We start from the raw sequence: 20,650 nt of genomic DNA, 5'->3' as shown, positions 1-20,650 counted from the left end.
GGATAAGATTTTTAGCTATAAGACAGTTACACATAAGAGGATGTCCATACATTGTAGGGGTTGGGGAGGGGTGAATAGCTCAGTGAGTCTGTCCATTGTTGTTCCTTAGGAGAGGGGAAGAAAGAAAGATGAGGTACCTTTTTTGTTCCAGTAAATCCATATCTAGAATCCCATCCTTGGGAAACAGATGTTTACTGTAGCATTATTTATAATAATAAAAAACTATAAACAACCCAAAAGTCCATCATTATGAAAATGATCAAAACAGTATGACATTTCTACCGTGAAATGTCATGTAATCATTTAAACAAAGCTACAAGATCCATCCATGTAACATACCAAGATAAGAGAAAAGCTGTGTGTACTTTACAGTACCCAGTGTTATAGATCGTTACAGGGGGAGAAGGTGTGGCAAAGACTGCAGAGTATATATCAAAGTGTTAGTAATGAGCTCAAGAAGAAAATTGAGACAATCTGAGAAAAGGTCAGTGAGAATGGGTATGATATTAAGGCATCACTGTAGATTTTTGTTGGATATAATAATGTGTGTGAGTGAGTGTGTGTGTGTGTGTGTGTGTGTGTGTGTGTGTGAATGTGTAAGTCCTTCCTTACCCTTTTATCCATTAGTGTTACACACTCAAGTAAATACAGACAAAATTATATAATGTCTGGATGGACTTGCTTTCCATACGACTACAGATTTGCTTTAAGTACACTTCGGTAGCATTTCTTTTCTTTTACTTACTTTAAAAAAATGTAATTGATTTTCGAGAGAGAGGAAGGGGGAGAGAGAGAGAGAAACATTGATTTGTTTTCCACTTATTTATGCATTCATTGGTTAATTCCTGTATGTGCCTCACCAGGGATCAAACCTGCAACCTTGGCATATGAGGATGATGTGCTAACCAACTGAGCTACTGGGCCACATTTAACATATGCACAATTTAAAAAGCAAAATTTAAAGGTTAACTGTAGTTATCTCTGAGCTAGGTAATTCTGGGTACCTAGTCCTTTTCTTTAAGGCTTACTATATTTTCTGTTTTCTATAAAGAACAACTATAAAAAAAAATCAGGGGGAAAGTAGGATATGTTTAGAAACATCAGACCAGAGAGCTAAGTCATTTATACACAGGTAATTGCAGCCCTGATTATATTAATCTAGAGACAGTCCTTCTTAAGAGGCAATTTACCTTTAGACTTATCAACTGAGTGGTTGCAGACACCCTGACCAGTGGGAGTGGAACCGATTGCTCACAGAGTGATTCATGCAGCTGTTCTCCCAAACCACCTGGGCTGGGGCCCACTGGCTTCCTGATGGGTTCTCAGGTCTGAATGGTTATATCTCAGGCTCATGTTTCTCAACCAGGAAGCACACTAAATAACCAAGGGCAAGCACGAACACTGAGTAGGTTTTCATAGGGTGTGTAGACACATGCCTTGTCTAAAAATTTCCCACGTAATTCTGATGGGCACACCGAGTCCAGAATCTCTGATTCAAACAAGCAAACAGATATAATTATACATAACATATAAGTAATTTTCTATGTATATGAATTTTCCTGTGTATGTCTTAAGTATTTTTGGAAGTATATGTAAGAAGGTAGTAAAAAACAGTGACTGTGGGGAAGGGGACTGGTGGCTGGGGACAGAGGGAAACTTTTCACTGTATATCCTTTATGCTTTTTACATTGTATGCAAATAAATGTATTACCTTTTCAAAAAAGATGAACATAAAAGAAAACCAAATTTGAGAAGCACCTCTGCTTTAGACACTCAGCTGCCCGGAAGCACTTCTTTTGGAGGATGGTCAAAGTTCTGCGAAGTGGGTACGTTTTGGGGCAGAAGTTTCGCTAAAATATTTTCCGAGAAAGTATCTAATGTTGACGTTAAAAGAACATGAGACATAATAATCCTAATGGCTCTTACATTGAGATAGTTACAGGAACCACTCACCACTTTAGAGCTGCACAGTCTATGGTTCAGAAGTACAGGCAGTCAGCCAGGGTGTGGGAAAGAAGGGTTTTCCTTTTGCAATTACAGTAAAGCATTTCATAAAATACCCCTGATGCTAGCTAGCTGTTGCCTGGCTCACTATAGGGCAGAGGTGAAGGTAAGCTGTTCCTCCATACCCTTTTGTGCTGTTTGAATTTTGTGCTAAGTAGATGTATTGCCACTTTAAAATATAAATTTTTTTTAAAGAGAGCCTTTAAGACTGTGTGATCAGACCTGGCAAGGCGTGGCTCAGTGATTAGACTGAGGGTGCACACCTGAGGGTCTCCACTTTGATTCCCGGTCAAGGGCACATACCTGGGTTGCAGGTTCGACCCCTGCCCCTCTCCCACATTGATGTCTCTCTCACATCGATGTCTCTCTCTTCCTTCTCTCTCCCCTTCTCCCCTCCCTTCCACTGCCTCTGGAGACAGTCCTTCTATGGGGAGAAATCCTATGGGGAGGAAATAGCCTCATTCCTTGAGTGAGGATTTAAAAAAAGACTGTGTGATCAGATGGGACTACAAGTGGCTCATTCACATTCCTATCTTCTTAAAGTTGCTCCCAGCAGCACGTTGGAGTTCAAAGGGCAAAGCAGATTGCAAACATCTTCAAAAATCTGAGTCCAATTCAAAAGACAGGGTGGTGCTTGGGGTTACAGAGGTCAACTGGAAAAGATTAGCCAGCTGCAGTGGTGAGCTAGAGGTGATCTAATGGCCTGGGCCCATTGGTTAACAGAACGACCAACAGATGGAGAGCCAAGACAGGAACCTCAGCTCTTTATCCCAGTGGCAGTGATGCAAGTCATTTAATCCTCCCTGAGTCCCAAATTGCTCGCTGATAAAATGGAAATGTTCTTTACTTAAGAGAGCTGCTGAGAAAATAATACTTGTGGAAAGTACTATTAAAAGTTCAATATACCCAGCCACCCAGTCCCCTTCCCCAAAGTCACTGTTTTTACTACCTTCTTACATATACTTCCAAAAATACTTAAGACATATATAAGAAAATTCATATACACAGAAAATTATCTATATGTTATGTATAATTATATCTGTTTGCTTGTTTGAATCAAAGTTTAATAAAAAAGTAGTACCTTATAACAACTTTTCAGATTTAGCTTTGAGTACACACACACACACACACACACACACACACACACACACTAACACATACAACATTAAATCTGAAAGATTTCTGCCCTAGCCAGTTTGGCTCAGTGGACAGAGCATCGGCCTGAGAATTGAAGGGTCCCAGGTTCGATTCCCGTCAAGGGCATGTACTTTGGTTGCAGTCTCAATCCCCACAACCAATCAATGTATCTTTCTCTTTCTGTCTCTCCCTCTCTAAAAAAAAAAAAAAAAAAAAAAAAAAAATCAATGGAAAAATATCCTCAAGTGAGAATTATCCAAAAAAAAGAAAGAAAAGAAAAAATCTGGAAGATTTCTCTTCCACCCCTAAAACACTAAAATTCAGGTAACATAACTGTTCAGTTTTCAGGACTCAAAGTTTCACCTTGATTTTAATTTTCTTTATGGCGTTCCAGTTAAAAAGGCCATGAGAACTCATTGTTGACCTATCTATACTTCAAGTGCACATGACACTTTTTATTTTATAATTATTTTTAAATTTATGTGGAAATTCTGTTAACAAAGCATTGATATAAGAAGCCATCCTCCTCCCACCCTTTCATTAAGAGGTGATGTTGACAACTGCTGAGTAAGAGAAGGTCAGATAAGATTTGATAGAGGCTTCAAATTCACACATTCCTTGCTCACAGGCAAACCACCTTTCAGAAACAGCCACAAATAAGAAGTGAGAAATTTTGCTCTGGGATTAGCTGTCCTTGGTTAAAAGTACCTTTCAAATGACCAATCTGAACTAATTCTGTGGTCCCTCCTCATCATTTTAAACTGATTTTTATGTACTAGCTTTTCTGCTTTCTTTATCCCTTGGTTTTAGACATGAAACGGCTTTGCAAAGAGAAAGATCTCTATAACAAAATTTGCCAGTCAAGATAGAACATGACTGCAAAAATTAGTATCATCACACACATAATGGGAAACCCCACAAAAAGACAAATTTGAAAGAAAAATGTTTTATTCGTCTATTTGTTCAGCACATTTTCAAACAGGAAAAGATCCAGAAAAAGGAGGGAGGAGAAGAAACTCATCCTAAGATCAGGAGAAAACCAACAAGGCATAAATGGGACAGCCGTGGAGGATGTTTTCACACATGCCCGGGTATTTCATCACAGGTCTCCCACAACACAGCCTTCTCAGCACTGACCAACAGTCAAACCATGTCTGTCTGGGCAGCACAGCCAGTTCCACAAGTTAAAGATTCTGCTCAAACCAAACAGGAGAATGCAGAAATAAGTGGAAACGCGGATGAATGTATTAGGGCTGTGCAGTGCATGTGCTAGAAGTTCTCCCAGCAGGACTTGTAAGGGAGTCATAACTACACCATTAGGGAGAGGGAAGAAGCAGCTTCAATACAGGACCTGGTGTGTCACTTCCCTCCCCACCCCAGGTCAGCCAGAGCCTGGTATTCTTACTCAGAGGGCCGTGGAAATGGAAGAAGTCAGCTACCCAGGCACTTCCACCATTCCACCTAAACCTTGGAAATCCCCAGGGATAGGCTCTCAAGCTGAGGCCATGTCTTTGTGATTCACTATTTCCAGTCCTAAAATAACCCTATCACCTTAACTAAAATCATGGTGGCCAAGGAAGTCATGTGACAGATGCTTTAAAACTAAGGACTGTCCAGAAAGGACGGCCTCCCCCACCCCAACCCACCCATTGCAAAAAAAAAAAAAAAAATGTGTTTGGGGAGGGTGAGCATGAGTCACAAAACAGAGAAGAGCTGTGTTCAAGGTCAAGGCTGAGCAGAACCAGGCCAACCCCGGCTGCCTCAGAAGTAGGAATTTAAAGGCATGGGAAAGTGTTGCTACAGAAAATAATACTTTTTTCCTTTGCTAGCCAAAGTTCCACTACTTTCAGACAGCCACAGACATTCAGGCAGTTGACATTTCTTAGAGTAAATATAGGACTTCTTCAAAAACAAATGCCCAAGTAATTGCAAGGAAAAGACGGGGAAGGGAGAATGAGAGTTGACTCCATAGCTTTAAAGGACTTAAAAAACATAGCAACCAATGAAATATCCAAGGAAGAAATTAAGAAAACAGTTCCAGCCCCAGTTGGAAGAGTCCTGGGTTCGATTCTGGTCAAGGACACATGCCTAGTTGTGGGCTCAATCCCCAGTAGGGGGCATGCAGGAGGCAACCTATTAATGATTCTATCTCATCATTGATATTTCTATCTCTCCCTCTCCCTTCCTATCTGAAATCAATAAAAATACATTTTTTTAAAAAAAGAAAACAGTTCCATTTGCAATAGTGTCCAAAAGAATAAAATAGGTGATGAATAGGTGGAGCAGAGAGGACTTTCAGGGCAGGGAAACTACTCTAAATGACATTATAATGGTGAATGCTAGTCATTATTCCTTTGTCCAAACCCATAGAATGAACACCATCAAGAGTGAACCCAGATATAAGCTATGGACTTTGAGTGATAATGATGTGTCAAGGTGAGTTAATCAACTGTAAAAATGTTCCACTCTGGTGAGGGATGTTGATAACAAGGGAAGCTACTCATGAGTGGGAACAGGAGGTATATGGGAAATCTCTGTAACTTCTACTCCATTTTGCTGTGCACCCAAAACTCCTTTACAAATAGTCTATTTTTTAAAATACTTAGGAATAAATTTAACCAGAGAGGTAAAAGACTTGTACTCTGAAAACTACAAACCATTGATAAAAGAAATTAAAGACACAAATAAATGCAAAGATAGCCTACACTCATGAGTTGAAAGACTAACTACTCTTAAATGTCCATACTACACAAAACAATCTACACATTCAATGCCATCTCTATCAAAATCTCAATGGTATCGTTTGCAGAAACAGAAAAAAAAGGACCTTGAATAACTCAAACAATCTTGAGAAAGAAAAATAAGCTGGAGGCCTCACACTTCCTGATTTCAAAATGTATTATAAAACCACAATAATCAAAATAGTACAGTACTGGCATAAAGACAGGTATATTGACCAATGGAACAGAAGAGAGAGCCCAGAAACAAATTCTCACGTATGTGATACAATGATCATTGACAAAGGTGCCAAGGTGACACAATGGGGAAAGGATAGTCTCTTCAACAAATGGTGCCAGAGAAACTGGATAAGGATGCAAAAAAATGAAGCTAGACCCTTACCTTGTACCATATACAAAAATTAACATGGATTAAAGGCCTAAATGCAAAAACTGAAACTATAAAACTCCTAAAAGAAAATATAGGGGAAAGCTTTGTGATATTGAAATGGGCAATGATTTCCTGGATATGACAGCAAAAATACAGGCAACAAAAGCAAATATAGACTAATGAGATTACATCAAACTTAAACACTTCTATGTAGCAAAGGACTCAACAGAGTGAAAGGCAACCTACAAAATAGAAGAAATATTTGCAAACCATTTATCTGACAGGGGTTAATTTATGGAGAACTCCTACAATTCAACAACAACAAAAAATATATACAAATAGCCTGATGAGCTAAGGACTTGAATGGACATTTCTCCAAAGAAAATACATGGTGTCCCCCCAACATGTATACACACTTCAATAGCTAATGGTTCAATTTTGAAAATGAAATGTATTTTAATAAACACTTTATAATTATTTTAAGTACTAGTGACCCGGTGCATGAAATTTGTGCACATTAAAAGAAGATTAATTAGAGGAAATAATTTAATATTGCTATTTGCCCTTTCTCTATAATAGAAGTGTCAGAGATGAAAGAAAAGTAGTAAAATGTATATGAAAACCTTCCTCCTGTCAGAGTCTGGGGCTCACCACGGGACCCAGTCAAGTCCCCACCCACCCACATGCACCTCAAAATCACGTGAGACCCAGACCCGGCTGCCCCCCATTGGGCGAGATCCAGACCCGGCCAGTCCCACCCTTGTCAAGCTCTGCCGGGCAGGGGGTGTAGCCTCAGGTCCCCTGTCCCGGCACCAGGACAGGGGGCGTGGCCTGAGGTACCCAAGCCCAGACCACGGCAGGGGGTGTGCCTTGAGGTCCTCCATCAAGCCCCACCAGGTGGGGGACACAGCCTGAGATCCCCTGTCAAGCCCTGCTGGGTGGGGGACATGGCCTGAGGTCCCTCGTCAAGCCCCGCCAGGCAGGGGGGCGCAGCCTCAGGTCCCCTGGCCCAGCACCGAGAAGGGGGCACAGCCTCAGGTCCCCCGTCAAGCCCTGCTGGGTGGGGGCGTGACCTGAGTTCCCCTGACCCAGCACTGGGGGTGCACCTTGAGGTCCCCCGTCAAGCCCCACTGGGTGGGGGGCATGGCCTGAGGCCCCTGTCAAGCCCCGCCGGGTGGGGGGTGTGATCTGAAGTCCCCCAGCCTGGTTCCGGGGTGGGGGGCATGGCCTGAAGTCCCCTGTCAAGCCCCACCTGGTGGGAGGCGCAGCCTGAGGTCCCCTGGCCTGGCTCTGGGGCGGGGGGAGCAGCCTGAGGTCCCCTAGCCCAGCACGGGGACAGGAAGCAAACCTTGAGGTTCCCCCGTCAAGCCCTGCTGGGTGGGGGGCGTGGCCTCAGGTCCCCTGGCCTGGCACTGGGACTGCGGTGCGGCCTGAGGTCCCCCAGCCTGACACCAGGGCGGGGGGCACGGCCTGAGGCCCCCTGTCAAGCCCCACGGGGGCGGGGTAGGGCATAGCCTCAGGTCCCTGCAGATTGCTTGTTAAGGCTCCTTATGGGAACTTGGCCTCAGCTGTGGGTGCAGCCATGTTTGTGATGGAGTGATGGTCAATTAGCATATTCCCTCTTTATTAGATAGGACGAATTTCATGTATGGAGGAGGGGGGTGTCCCTCAGCCCAGCCTGCACCCTCTCCAATCTGGGATCCCTCTCACAATCCAGGACTGCTGGCTCCCAACTGCTCACCTGCCTGCCTTCCTGATTGCCCTTAACCGCTTCTGCCTGCCAGCCTGATCACCCCCTAACCACTCCCCTGCCAGCCTGGTCACCCCTAACTGCCCTCCCCTGCAGGCCTGGTCACCCCTAACTGCCCTCCCCTGCAGGCCTGGGTCCCCCCTCTAACTGCCCTCCCATGCAGGCCTGGTCCCCCCCCCCAACTGCTCTTTCCTGCAGGCCTGGTCGCCCCCAACTTCCCTCCTCTGCCGGCTTGGTCACCCCTAACTGCCCTCCCCTGCAGGCTTGATTGCCCCCAACTGCCCTCCCCTGCTGGCCTGATTGCCCACAACTGCCCTCCCTTGCAGGCCTGGTCCCTCCCAACTGTCCTCCCTTGTTGGCCATCTTGTGGTGGCCATCTTGTGTCCACATGGGGGCAGGATCTTTGACCACATGGGGGCAGCTATCTTGTGTGTTGGAGTGATGGTCAATCTGCATATTACTCTTTTATTAGATAGGATAGAGGCCTGGTGCATGGGTGGGGGCCAGCTGGTTGGCCCTGAAGGGTGTCCCGGATCAGGGTGGGGGTTCCCTTGGTGCATGAGGCGGCCTGGGCGAGGGACCTGTGGTGGTTTGCAGGCTGGCCACGCCCCCTGGCGACCCAAGTGGAGGCCCTGGTATCTGGGGTTTATTTATCTTCTACAATTGAAACTTTGTAGCCTGGAGTGGAGCCAAGCCTTCTGCTTGCTCCATGGCGGCAGCCATTTTTTTTTTTGGATTTATGTATCTTCTATAATTGAAACTTTGTAGCCTTAAGCGGAGGCCTGGGCCGGCCAGGGTGTGCGGAAAGCTTGGCTTCCTCCATCACCGGGGGCAACCCTAGCCTCCTGCTCTTTCCAGCTCCATGGCTGCCGCCATTTCTGTTTGGTTTTATGTATCTTCTATCATTGAAACTTTGTAGCCTTGAGTGGAGGCCTCGGCCGGCAAGGGCAGGCGGAAAGCTTGGCTTCCTCCATCGCTGGGGAAACCCAAGCCTCCCTCTTGCTCTCTGTGGCTGTAGCCATCTTGGTTGGGTTTATTTGCATATTCGCTCCTGATTGGCTGGTGGGCATGGCTTTTGGGCGTGGCTTGTGGGTATAGCGGAGTGGTGGTTAATTTGCATATTACTCTTTTATTATATAGGATGTGTATACATTTTTGGGGACACCCTATATAAATGTTGGAAATAATTGTCCAACATTCATATGAGAAGATGTTCAACATCATTAATCATCAGGGAAATGCAGATCAACACTATAATGAGATATTACTTCATACCCATCAGAATGGTCACTATCAAAAAAACTGAAAAATAAGTTTTGGCAAAACTATAGAGAAATTGGGGCCCTTGTGCACTGTTGGTGGGGATGTAAAATGGTACAGCAGCCATGGAAAACAGTATAGCAATTCCTCAAAAAAATGTCTTAAGGAATTACCATGAAGCCCTGGCTGGTGTGGCTCTGTTGGCAGGGTGTCATCCCCTGCACCAAAAGGTGCTGGTTGATTCCTAGTTAGGGCACATGTCTGTGTTGTGGGCTGGACCTCTGGTAGGGGGTGTGCAGGAGGCAGCCAGTTGATGTTTTGCTCCCACATCGATGTTTTTCTCTCTCTCTTCCTCTCCCCTCCTCTCTCTCTAAAACAAATCAATTAAAAATATTTTTAAAAAAGGATTACCATGTAATTCAGTAATTTCACTTTTGCATATATATCCAAAAGAATTGAAAACAGGGTCTTGAGAAGATAATTTGCACACCCATGTTCATTATTCACAATAGCCAAGAGGTGGAAGCACTCTAAATGTCCACCAGTGGATGAATGCATTAAAAAAATGTAGACAGTTTGCCTCAGTGGATAGAGCATTGACCTGCAGACTGAAGAGTCCCGGGTTTGATTCCTGTCAAGGGCACGTACCTCAGTTGCAGGCTCTTCCCCATCCCGGGCCCTGGTTGGGGAGTGTGCAGGAGGCAACAAATCGGTGTGTTTCTCTCTGTCTTTCCCTCTCTCTTCCACTCTCTCTGAAAATCAATGGAAAAAATATCCTCTGGTGAGGATTAAAAAAATAATAGTAATAAAAGAAAAAGTAGTTTATATAAACCCTAATATATCATTCAACCTTTAAAAAGAAGGAAATCTACCCTAGCAGGTTTGGCTCAGTGGATAGAGTGTCGGGCTGTGAACTGAAAGGTCCCAGGTTCGATTCCAGTCAACGGAACATGCCCAGGTTGTGGGCTCGATCCCCAGTGGGGGCCTTGCAGGAGTCTTTAGTTTTAGTTTTAGTAGAATCTGTCTTTTCCTCTTCCTTCCTCTCTGAAATCAATAAAAATATATTTTTTTAAAAAAGAAGGAAATCCTGTTATATGCTAACCATGGATGAATCTTAAGGACATCATGCTAAGTGAAAAAAAGCCAGTCACAAAAAGACAACTATCCATGATTTTACATATATGAGGTACCTAAAGTAGTCAAACTCAGAAACAAAGTAGATTAGTGGTTATTAGGGGCTGGAAGGAAGTGACAAAGGGCAGTTGTTCAATGGGTATAGAGTTTCAGTTTTGTAAGTTTTAAAAATGTGTTGCACAACAATGTGCATATAGTTACTACTGTTCTATACACTTAAAAATGGTTAAGATGGTAAACTTTATGTTATGCGCTTTTCAACAAACACACACACACAAACAAACAAACAAAAACAGCCCTGCACGGTTTGGCTCAGTGGATAAAGTGTCGATCCGTGGACTGAAGGGTCACAGGTTCGATTCTGGTCAAGGCCACGTACCTTAATTGCAGGCTCATCCCTGACCCTGGTCAGGGCACGTGCGGAAGGCAACCGATCAATGTGTCTTCCTCACATCAATGTTTCTCTCTGTCTCTCTCCCTCCCTTCCACTCTCTCTAATAATCAATGGAAAAATATCCTCAGGTGAAGATTAACAACAACAAAATAAACCAGATCAACCAATTGCAATGTATGAAATTCATTTGTACCTTGATTTAAATAAACTGTAAAAAATAAAACTTATGAAATAATAGGGAAAATTGAATGCTGACTGGATGTTTAATATAGAAGCAATGATTTTGTATATATAATGAATGGTTTGTGGGGTTTTTTACATGATTTCTTTTTGTTTAGATAATCTGAAATATTTATGGATGAAATGATGCCTGGCTTATTGGGGTGATCATTCATAAGGAATATGAACATCTAATCACTATGTTGTACACCTAAAACTAATATACTTTATGTCAACTGTAATTGCTAAATAAATTAATTTAAATAAAAAATATATTAAAAATTTTTTTAATGATGTCTGAAATTTGCTTTGAAATAATCCAGTGGGGGCCTGGATGGTTTGGCTCAGCAGTTAGAGCATTGGGCATGTACCTCGGGAGGCAACCAATTGATGTGTCTCTCACACATTGATGTTTCTCTCTGTCTCTCTCCATTCTCCCCTCCACTCTATAAAAAAAAAAAAAAAAAACAATGGAAAAAAATACCCTCTAGTGAGGATAAAAGAAAGAGAGAAATAGTCCGGTGGGAATGGGAAGTATGGAGGAATCAAGATGGCCAGGAGTTGAGACTTATTGCAGCTGGGTGATAAGTAGATGGAAGTTCATGTACTCACGTATGGTCTATCATTGTACATTTTATTTTCCCATAATAAAGACTAAAATAAACAAAGGAAGTGCCTCTGGGAGGGTGGCGCTGTCAGCAATTTACACTTCCCCTGAACTCATCTATTAAGATGCTCTCCTTACCTTCAGCATCTTAATAGATTCAGGCCATCATGAATCCAGCTGTCCTGTGTTGACAGGCAGCCTTCTCTAAATCCTTTGGTGTCTGCACTGCTCTTCCACTAAGTGACAAAACAAGGAACTCCAATCAATCTTTAGGGAAAAAACTCAGGAGCAGCATCTTGGGCTTAGTTGAGAAGCTCATTGTTTCATTGACATCTGTGAGTTGTGGTTTTAGGAATGTTTTATTTCCATAAGCATTGCTAATTTGGGTGATGAGACGTGCTACCCAACAGTTTACTGGGTCCTTTGAGAAGCCACCGGCCTCTCCAGTGCACCAGCACCTGGACGTGCTGACAACCAGTGAGGGCAGGGGCCTCTGCCAGGTGGAGCAGGGAATGGAGACGAGACCACCGGGAAAGCGGGTTTGATGAAGTCACCAGGCACAGACAGGAAAGAGGCAGCAACATCTTTGCACCTACTTGGAAGTTTTGCCCAAGATGGGTTCTTCTCTAGAAGGAGGAAAACTTTCTTCCCCTCTGGCACTGCCTGGCTCCGGGCCCCAGCCCTTCCTTCCCCAGCTACTCCCACACGGAAAGGAGAGCCAGTTCCCAGGGGGCTGAAGTTACTCAAACTAAGCTGAAAACAACAGCTTAAAACACATGGAGGCTACTCAGATTCCGCTCTCTCATCCCAGATCTCACCTTCCATTACGGCAGGAGCTGAGGACAGTAACACCCAAACCAAATGCCAAAGGAAAGCAGAGCGCCTCCGGTTAATGTGTACTGTCACTGGGATTTACCTTCTAATAGCTTCCTGGCTGCAAGAAGCCCTTCTGGAGGGTCCCTTTGCTAAAACAGAATACAATGAAAACAACCTGATGATCTATACTAGTGGTTCAAAAAGAAAGTACTTTCACAAGAACAAAGTTATAACACTTTAATAATTTAAATAGAATTAACTTCAGGAATATACACGCACATACATAAAATTCAGACAAGTTCATTGAACAGTGTTAAAAGTCCCCAAAATGGACTCAAAGTCGTGGATATGAAAAGGTAATTTTAAAGCACTACAGACCAGAGTAAAACAAGGTAATTATTTTGCATTTACCAATAAGATGGCAGCCTGTGGATACATTAGACTTTAATGAGAACACTTCTAGGGGATGTTAGAGCAAAGAGTCATTTACAGAGGAATACAATGGATCTCAGGAAGATAAATTTATAGCTAACAATTTCTTTGGTCCTCCAAGCCACACCTGATTTTACTTTAAAATACCAAACATGAGTTTAAGTACTTAATTCTACTTCTAAATATCTAAATATTAAGCAGGATAATGTTTTTATTAGCTTCAATTTTTAAAGGAACTAAACATCAACCACCACTGTACTTTTGAAACTTCAAGTATAGAAGAATATAGGAAACGGAAGTAGGGAATTTTTTTTTTAATCTCTTCTATTTTGTCTCATCATAAGCCAAACAAAATGCATCACAGTGGCAGAGATAGGACCACCAAAGTTAAAGCGATCACTGTGGTTAATTCTTCTTAAGGTAATGGGATATTTGAGGAGCACTATGTCAGCCAAATAAGAGGCTTCTTCAAGAATAACTGTGTTGGTGTTTTTGCAGGGGAGTTGGGTTATTTTATTGTTTTAATTTGGCCCAACACTGCCCCGGTAGAGGAGACTTTAAGATAATCATCAATAAGGCAACAGCTTCCTGGACTAGAAGACCTGGACCACTTGAACAGTTACACTGAAGACAAGACCTTCATGGGCCACAAGGGAAACCAGTATGGGGCTTCCAGTATTTCCCAGTGATTCCAGAAGATTATGGTGCACGTTCACAGACACCACCACTACAGAGATCATGAGACACTGGACGCAGCTCCCGATGCAGTGCACAATTAGTTCATCCTGCACTCTTTCATGTTCACGGAAGCTATGGTTCTCTGGACCTGAAAGTGATGAACACTCAAAACTTTCTGGAATACTTAGAAAAACTATTGAGAAGATAACAAAAAGTTTTGAGGGATCCGCAAGAAACACACAAAGTAAGCTCCCAAGAAACTTCAAAAGGTAGAATGTAGAGGACTAGTTATTTGCAGTGTTGATACTAAATCTCATAAAATAATGGCTTTTAAATAAAGGCAAAGGTATCTACACTCCAAATGGTGTGATATTCTCATCAAGGCACAGAGAGTTAAATGTCTAAATCCCTGTATGTTGACATGAGAATACACTCGTAAACAACTCCAGGAACTAATTCCCGACACATGAATTTTAAAAGAACAGAAGGTAGAAATGTTCCTTTTTAACTCACAGTAAAATAAAAAACATAGGTAATTCACCACCTAGCCTGGGTGACTAACATTACAACTAGACAGTCAAAAATAAATACATAAAAATAAAATGTTATTGGCGGTTTAATAAACATGATTAAAGTGGAGTCTGGTGGACTTTGGATTTGCAGAGCTGTCAATAACTTATTTTAAGCACTACACCACTTTTGTTTGGGGAATGGAAAAAGCAGTATATTGGCCATAGTTTTCTCCCATTCCCAACACTCCTACGCTTATGAACAAAATCACCAGACTATTTGAACAAAATACATGAGTTCTTCCTCCCCAACATCCTCAGTTATTGAACGGCAGTGATAACACTACTGGCAGTGTGCGTGAATGTTGCCACTAAGCAGCGGCAGGAACAAAGCAGCGGGCCCACCCCTATATTAAAATTAACTTTATTTGACTTGCAATAAATAATTACTAAACACAATTAGTGACAAGGAGTAAGTTTCACAATTGAGAAGGGAATTGTACAAACAATTAAGACCAGGCAACCAATGCTACTAGAGGCGTGATCTGCAGAGCACACGGCCTACACTGAAAGTTCAGCTCCTGATGAGGGTGAGGAACTCTTCCCGCGTCTTTGGATCTTCCCGGAACACACCCAACATCGTGCTGGTCACAGTCTTGCTGTTCATTTTCTGTACCCCTCGCATTACCATACACATGTGTCTACAAAGCAAGCCAACAAAGGGAGAATAAACAGTTACTGGTTTGGTTTTTAAAATAAAAAGCAGGCCAAAATATTAAATCTGATTAAACTGGGTTCACAATAACCATGTTTGTCACTTAGATAAATTTTATCTATCTATCTATCTATCTATATATATATATATATATATATATATGTTCCTTCTTTATTTATTTTATTTTTTAATATATTTTTATTGATTTCAGAGAGGAAGGGGGAGGGAGAGAGAGAGAGAAACATCAATGATGAGAGAGAATCATTGACCGGCTGCCTCCTGCACGACCCCTAGTGGGGATTGAGCCTGCAACCCGGGCATGTGCCCTTGACCAGAATCGAACCCGGGATCTTTCAGTCCGCAGGCTGACGCTCTATCCACTGAGTCAAACTGGCTAGGGCTAAAAAATATATATTTTAAAGTTTCTTAGTTTAATATCTTTTATTCTTCTCAGTGGTCGAATCCTTACAGGAGAATGGGATAGTCTTCCTAGGTGAAAATAATAGAAGTGGTCTATGGAGATACAAGTTCGAGATAAGAAGAGTTCTCACTTCTTCTATTTTCATGACCAAGACAGCATTATGCTAGCTGAGGTGTTCAGAGAAATGGTGAAGTATGCTGGGCTCACCAGCCAGAATCCAGGACGGTGACCACGGTGAGTTTGAGCGACCTGGTGAAGCTGGACAGCATGCACAGTACAGAGTCCATGCCGTGCCAGGAGAATGGATGAGAACTTTGCCCACAAGCTGCATGCAATTCTCATAATGCATTCTAACTTAAAGAAGTGTCTTCTGGTGCCCTTTGTACCCATTCTTAGTTCTCTCTATTTTTTAAAATATGTGCCAAAATATTAGAAAAACTCTGCTTGGAGCAACAAAAAGCTAAGAAAGAAATCATGAGAAGATGTACTGCCTGTGCGAATCACTACTCCTAAGCTTATGACTCCCTACTCTTCCACAACCCCCGCACCCAAACTCACACACACAGAACAGTCTCCCATACCCTGGTTCCCGTATTGGCAACACAGTAAATGAAATGAATATGCCTTAAGGCACCACCATGACATTATTAAAAGCAAATACAGACTTACGTTGCTTCAACCACAACCCCGACTCCAGCAGGTCGCAAGGCTTCTGTGATTGCTACGGCAATCTGTTTCGTAAGGCGCTCTTGAACTGTGGATGTGACAAGGAGCTCAGTTTAAGTGTCTGACACAAACAGCTGAACGTTTTTACTGTCTTTAGAATATATAAAAATCTCAAAATGCAGACTTCTGAGAGAGGTAAGAGCCGAGACACAGCAGCTTCTACCAGCTGGCTTTGTCTGCTGCCTGGGCCACAGGAGGCCCCTGTCCCATCCCCGGCCCTCAGTACAGGTGCTGACGAGAGCTCAGGAAGCCAGGTGCCCTCCAGCACCCCTGGAGGGAATGGATTAGAGCAGCAACTGTCTCTCGGGTGTGCAGCAAGACCAACAGAATATTGATAACAAGCACCTCCACAGAGGAGAGCAGAGCAAATGAAAAAATAGCTCGGCAACAAGATTCAAAGGGGGTTACAGTGTGATTATTGAATTGTGCTTAGAGCAATGCTGAAAACCAGTGATTTAACCTCAATAATGCAATTCCTGTGCTGAATACACAACTGATCTTTGAATACATACATTCACTGCAGCATTACATCCATTTGAAAGCTGACAAATTTCCCAAATGTCTATCAGAGCAGGGATTGATTAAATGAAGCCACAGCACAGCCGTGCAATGGAACGCTGAACAGCGGGCAAAACAAATGAGATACTTACATGTCTGTGGGGGAAATGTTTAAGATGTAAGCGGGGGGAAAAATAGGGAAAAAAGATAAGTGAAGCCCATTATGTATAATATGAGCCCATTTTGAAATGTAATAAAATAAATTTATTTTAAAATGTTTGTATATGCATAAAAGTGTGAAGGAATGTATACAGCAGACATTTTCTGTTTTATATTCCTATGAGGTTTTAATTTTTTAAGTCATGTGTATTATACTTATAAGAACAATAAAAATTTTTTTCAGTAAAAAAAAAGTTTTAAAATTTACCTTGTAATCTTCTACTATAGATTTCTACAATCCTAAAAAAGAAAGATTTGTTTTAGTTAATGATAAAATTTTTTAAGTGAAATTGCTAAGGCTTCCTCATAAGACTAAAAGGACTTCATTGAAGCAATTATAGGATGTGGGCAGGAAATCAATGCTTACAGGAAGATAGGAAGGTATAAAAACTACAGGACAATGAAGAGGGAAGGTCTAACCGAGACCAACTAGGACAGAGTGGTGCCCCAAAGAGAGAAAGAATTAAGAGTATATAGTTCACTTATGAAAAACACAATTAGAGATGAGTAATTTTAAAGCTCTCAAGTCACCAATTCTAATCCAAGACTCAAGTGTTCTAATATTTTTTTTATTGATTTTAGAGAGGAAGGGAGAGAGAGATAGAAATATCAATGATGAGAGAGAATCATTGATCAGCTGCCTCCTGCAAGCCCCCTACTGGGGACGGAGCTCGCAACCCAGGCATGTGCCCTTGACCAGAATCGAACCCAGGACCCTTCAGTCCGCAGGCTGACACTCTATCCACTGAGCCAAACCAGCTAGGGCTCAAGTGTTCTAATTAAACATATTGTTTAATCAGAGCTTAAAGTTCAAGTTAAAAATAAATATTTGTTCATTAATAGCTAGACCATTGTCAACTACTGTGCCAACTAAACCTATTATGATAATCAGATTAGAATTGAAAGACATCTCTTTACATAATAGGTCCATATGAGCAATCAATATGATTAACCCCCTCCCAAAATAAAAGCTGACTGATCTTAGCTTATAACACAATCTGTCAAATGATGATTTTTCTCCTTTCAACATCTTTCACTCTAGTTGTGAAATGTAAAGACGGCCACATGAATCACCCATTTTATTTCTTTCTCTATTATTGATTTTTAGAGAAAGGAAGGGAGAGAAAGAGAGAAACATCTCTTTGTTGTCCCACTTATTTACGCATTCATTTGGCTGGTTTTTGTCTGTGCCCTGATCGGGCATCAAACCTGCAAACTTGGCGTAATGAGGATGATGGTCTAACCAACTGAGCAATCTGGCCAACGCCGTGAACCACCCATTTTAGAATAATAATTCACATTGAGGACCTTTTCTTTAAATGTGGCCTTTTCGTTGTGAATTTGGATTCAAGGTTCACCTCGTCCATGAGGCATTTTAAAGCTCTTCTCTCCGATATGACCCTCATACAGAACTGACAACTTGCTTTATACCTGTTGCAGCAAATCAAGTCAATAAATGGTAGGTTGCCCTATTCACCGCTCAACCTAAAGGCAGGAGCCCCTCTGATTCTTCTGTGTTCCCAGCAGGCAAACAACAGTGAAGGAACTCCAATATATATATATATTATTTTGTTTATTTAGTATAATTATTTTGAATCCTCACCGGAGGATATTTTTTTCCCATTGATTTCTAGAGAGTGGAAGGGAGGGAGGAGGGGAAAAGAGAGAGACAGAGAAACACTGAGGTGAGACAAATCAATTGGTGTGCCTTTACCAGTGCTGTGGAACCTGCAACCAAGGTACGTGCCCTGGACCGGTAATTAAACCCGCGACCATTCAGCGTGCAAATATATAAAATATGTGCACCAAAGCATTTTTTTCTTTCTTGACGGTACCCTCAAACTGTAGACTATACTTATATGTATCAAAGACTGGTTAAGTGAATTCTATTAATCAGTCAAAGAAATACTATGTAACCATTAAAAAGGACTTGGAATTTTGGGACTAAAATATGTACAAGGGATTTTAATGTATTTTAAATAGAATTTTAAAAGTTGTAGTACAAAATGTAGAGTATGATCCCCTATTTTTTTTTTTGGGGGGGGGTGCTTTGTCTTGTTTTGGTAATTTTAAAGAACTTTGTTTTTGTATTTTCATAGAAATTTTCCAGAGGATAGTGAAAGAAATATCTAGTTTTTATTCTGGGGAATGAAAATAGGAAAGAAAAACTTTCCTGTCACTCACTCATTTGTATTTAAATTGAACTGGTATGTATATTCCTTTTATAATTGAGAAAGAAGGGGGGAAATGTTCTCTTTGTAATCTAATGCCTACCCTGCCTTTTTAACAATCTCCCCATTACCCCTGCCTACATCTCTTATTTCTAACAATCAGATGTGTTCCCTATCCACCGGACTATGCCTTGCTCCTACCCTCTTATTTGCCTTTGCTTAGGTATTAACTTCACCTAAGAAACTTCCCTTCCATTTAGAATTCTGCTCAGCCCTCCACTTCTGGGTCTCTTCAACCATGCCAGGCCACAGCTACCTTGCCTCCTCCAAACTGGGAGCCCCAAACCAGGCGATTGCACGGCCCCTGTTGCCTCATACTCTCACCCTCCTTGAGGGTGGAGGCGATGTCCTCCTTCTCTCCGGCACAGTGTCCTTTCCCAGTAAGTGTTCAATAAGTAGACTAACCACGGCTACCACAAGGCACTGCAATTCAAAATTCAAGATTTAATTCTGTTCACTTGGTTATTAAGGCAAGAAAATTAATACATGTCCAATGGATTTTTAGCAACAAAAGGAATTTTTTTTTTTTTTTTAATATGGGACGTTTCACGAATTTGTGTGTCATGCTTGAGCAGGGGCCATGCTAATCTTCTCTGTATGGTTCCGATTTTAGTATATGTGCTGCCGAAGCGAGCACAACAAAAGGAATTTCTATTCAAACTAGGTTTACTCTAGAATTCTACTAAAGTTCAACCAGATCAACTCACTTCTGGCATTTTCTTAGTACTTAAGGCTTTACTGTTGGGCTGATGATATTTGACTTCTGTGGCACTGAAAGGTCATTCGTTTAAAGGCAAGCATATAACAAACTTCACATACAAGAGTAAAATGAACAGTGAAGTTTTGCAAAGACATTCAGCTTGCTTTATTACTCTTCATTCCCTGAATATTCCTACTTCTTACAAGGAATAAGCAAGTTGGATAAAAACTTAGCCTTCTTGCCCTAGCTCGTTTGGCTCAGTGGATAGAGCATCTGCCTGTGGACTGAAGGGTCCCAGATTCTATTCCAGCCAAGGGCACATGACCAGGTTGCGGGCTCCATCCCTAGTAGAGGGCATGCAGGAGGCAGCCAATCAATGATTCTCTCTCATCATTGATGTTTCTATCACTCTCTCCCTCTTCCTTCCTCTCAAAAATCAATAAAAATATATTTTTTTAAAAACTTAGCTTTCTTTTCCATTTAATAGACTCTTTATTCAATTTTTTTACAATAAATCTGAAACTAACATACACTCAGTTTTTGGTTTAGCTTTCCTTTCCCCCCTCCCCTTAAATTTTAATCCTGTTCATTTAAGGACAAATCTCCAGGCTAATAATCAACTCCTTTGTATTGTTTCATAAAGGCCTAATTATTTGAGATCTTTTCCTTGCACTAGGAAAGGAAATAACCAAAGATTATTTCTTCTATTTTCAAGTTACCATTTATTCCAAGATCTCACTGGATCACTCTGGAATCCACTTCCATAAAGTGTTACCCATGGTCTACATATGGTGGTCTTTGAGAGAAGGTGCTCACCTTAAGACCAAGGCCTATGTAGTCTACCAAGCTGTTTTATAATATGAAAACTCTCCACTACACACCTTTCACAGGGGGACAGGCTGTGACTGGCACCAGCAGTGCCAGAATACCTACATGGGGAAGATGCAGGGTTGGCAATATAAAATACAGTAGGGTTCGTTACCCCATCACCACCAATACCCTTTCTCAGTCACCCCTTGGCACCGCCATTGGGTACAAATCCCTGAAAGGTGAAAGGTGTTTCTGGATTTGTGTTAAGAGCCTTATTGCAGT

The 20,650-nt window shown here is 41.8% G+C and overlaps 1 protein-coding gene across 1 annotated transcript in view; it reads right to left on the bottom strand.

The window, feature by feature from the left end:
- Positions 1-12,643: 12,643 nt before the first annotated feature.
- GCH1 (GTP cyclohydrolase 1) overlaps positions 12,644-20,650 on the bottom strand; it is a 36,972-nt gene continuing 28,965 nt past the window's right edge. The window contains exons 4-6 of the mRNA XM_080672352.1: positions 16,836-16,867; positions 15,854-15,938; positions 12,644-14,749 (exon numbers count right to left, since the gene is read on the bottom strand). Coding sequence (XP_080528478.1) covers positions 14,623-14,749; positions 15,854-15,938; positions 16,836-16,867 — 244 coding nt within the window. The 3' untranslated portion in view covers positions 12,644-14,622. The remainder of the gene's footprint in view (positions 14,750-15,853; positions 15,939-16,835; positions 16,868-20,650) is intronic.

This window comes from Plecotus auritus (genome assembly GCF_963455305.1).
Source record: "Plecotus auritus genome assembly, chromosome: 1".
NCBI classification, from domain to species: Eukaryota; Metazoa; Chordata; class Mammalia; order Chiroptera; family Vespertilionidae; genus Plecotus; species Plecotus auritus.
The sequence above is the reverse complement of the archived record's forward strand: the minus strand, read 5'-3'. Positions and strand labels throughout refer to the sequence as shown.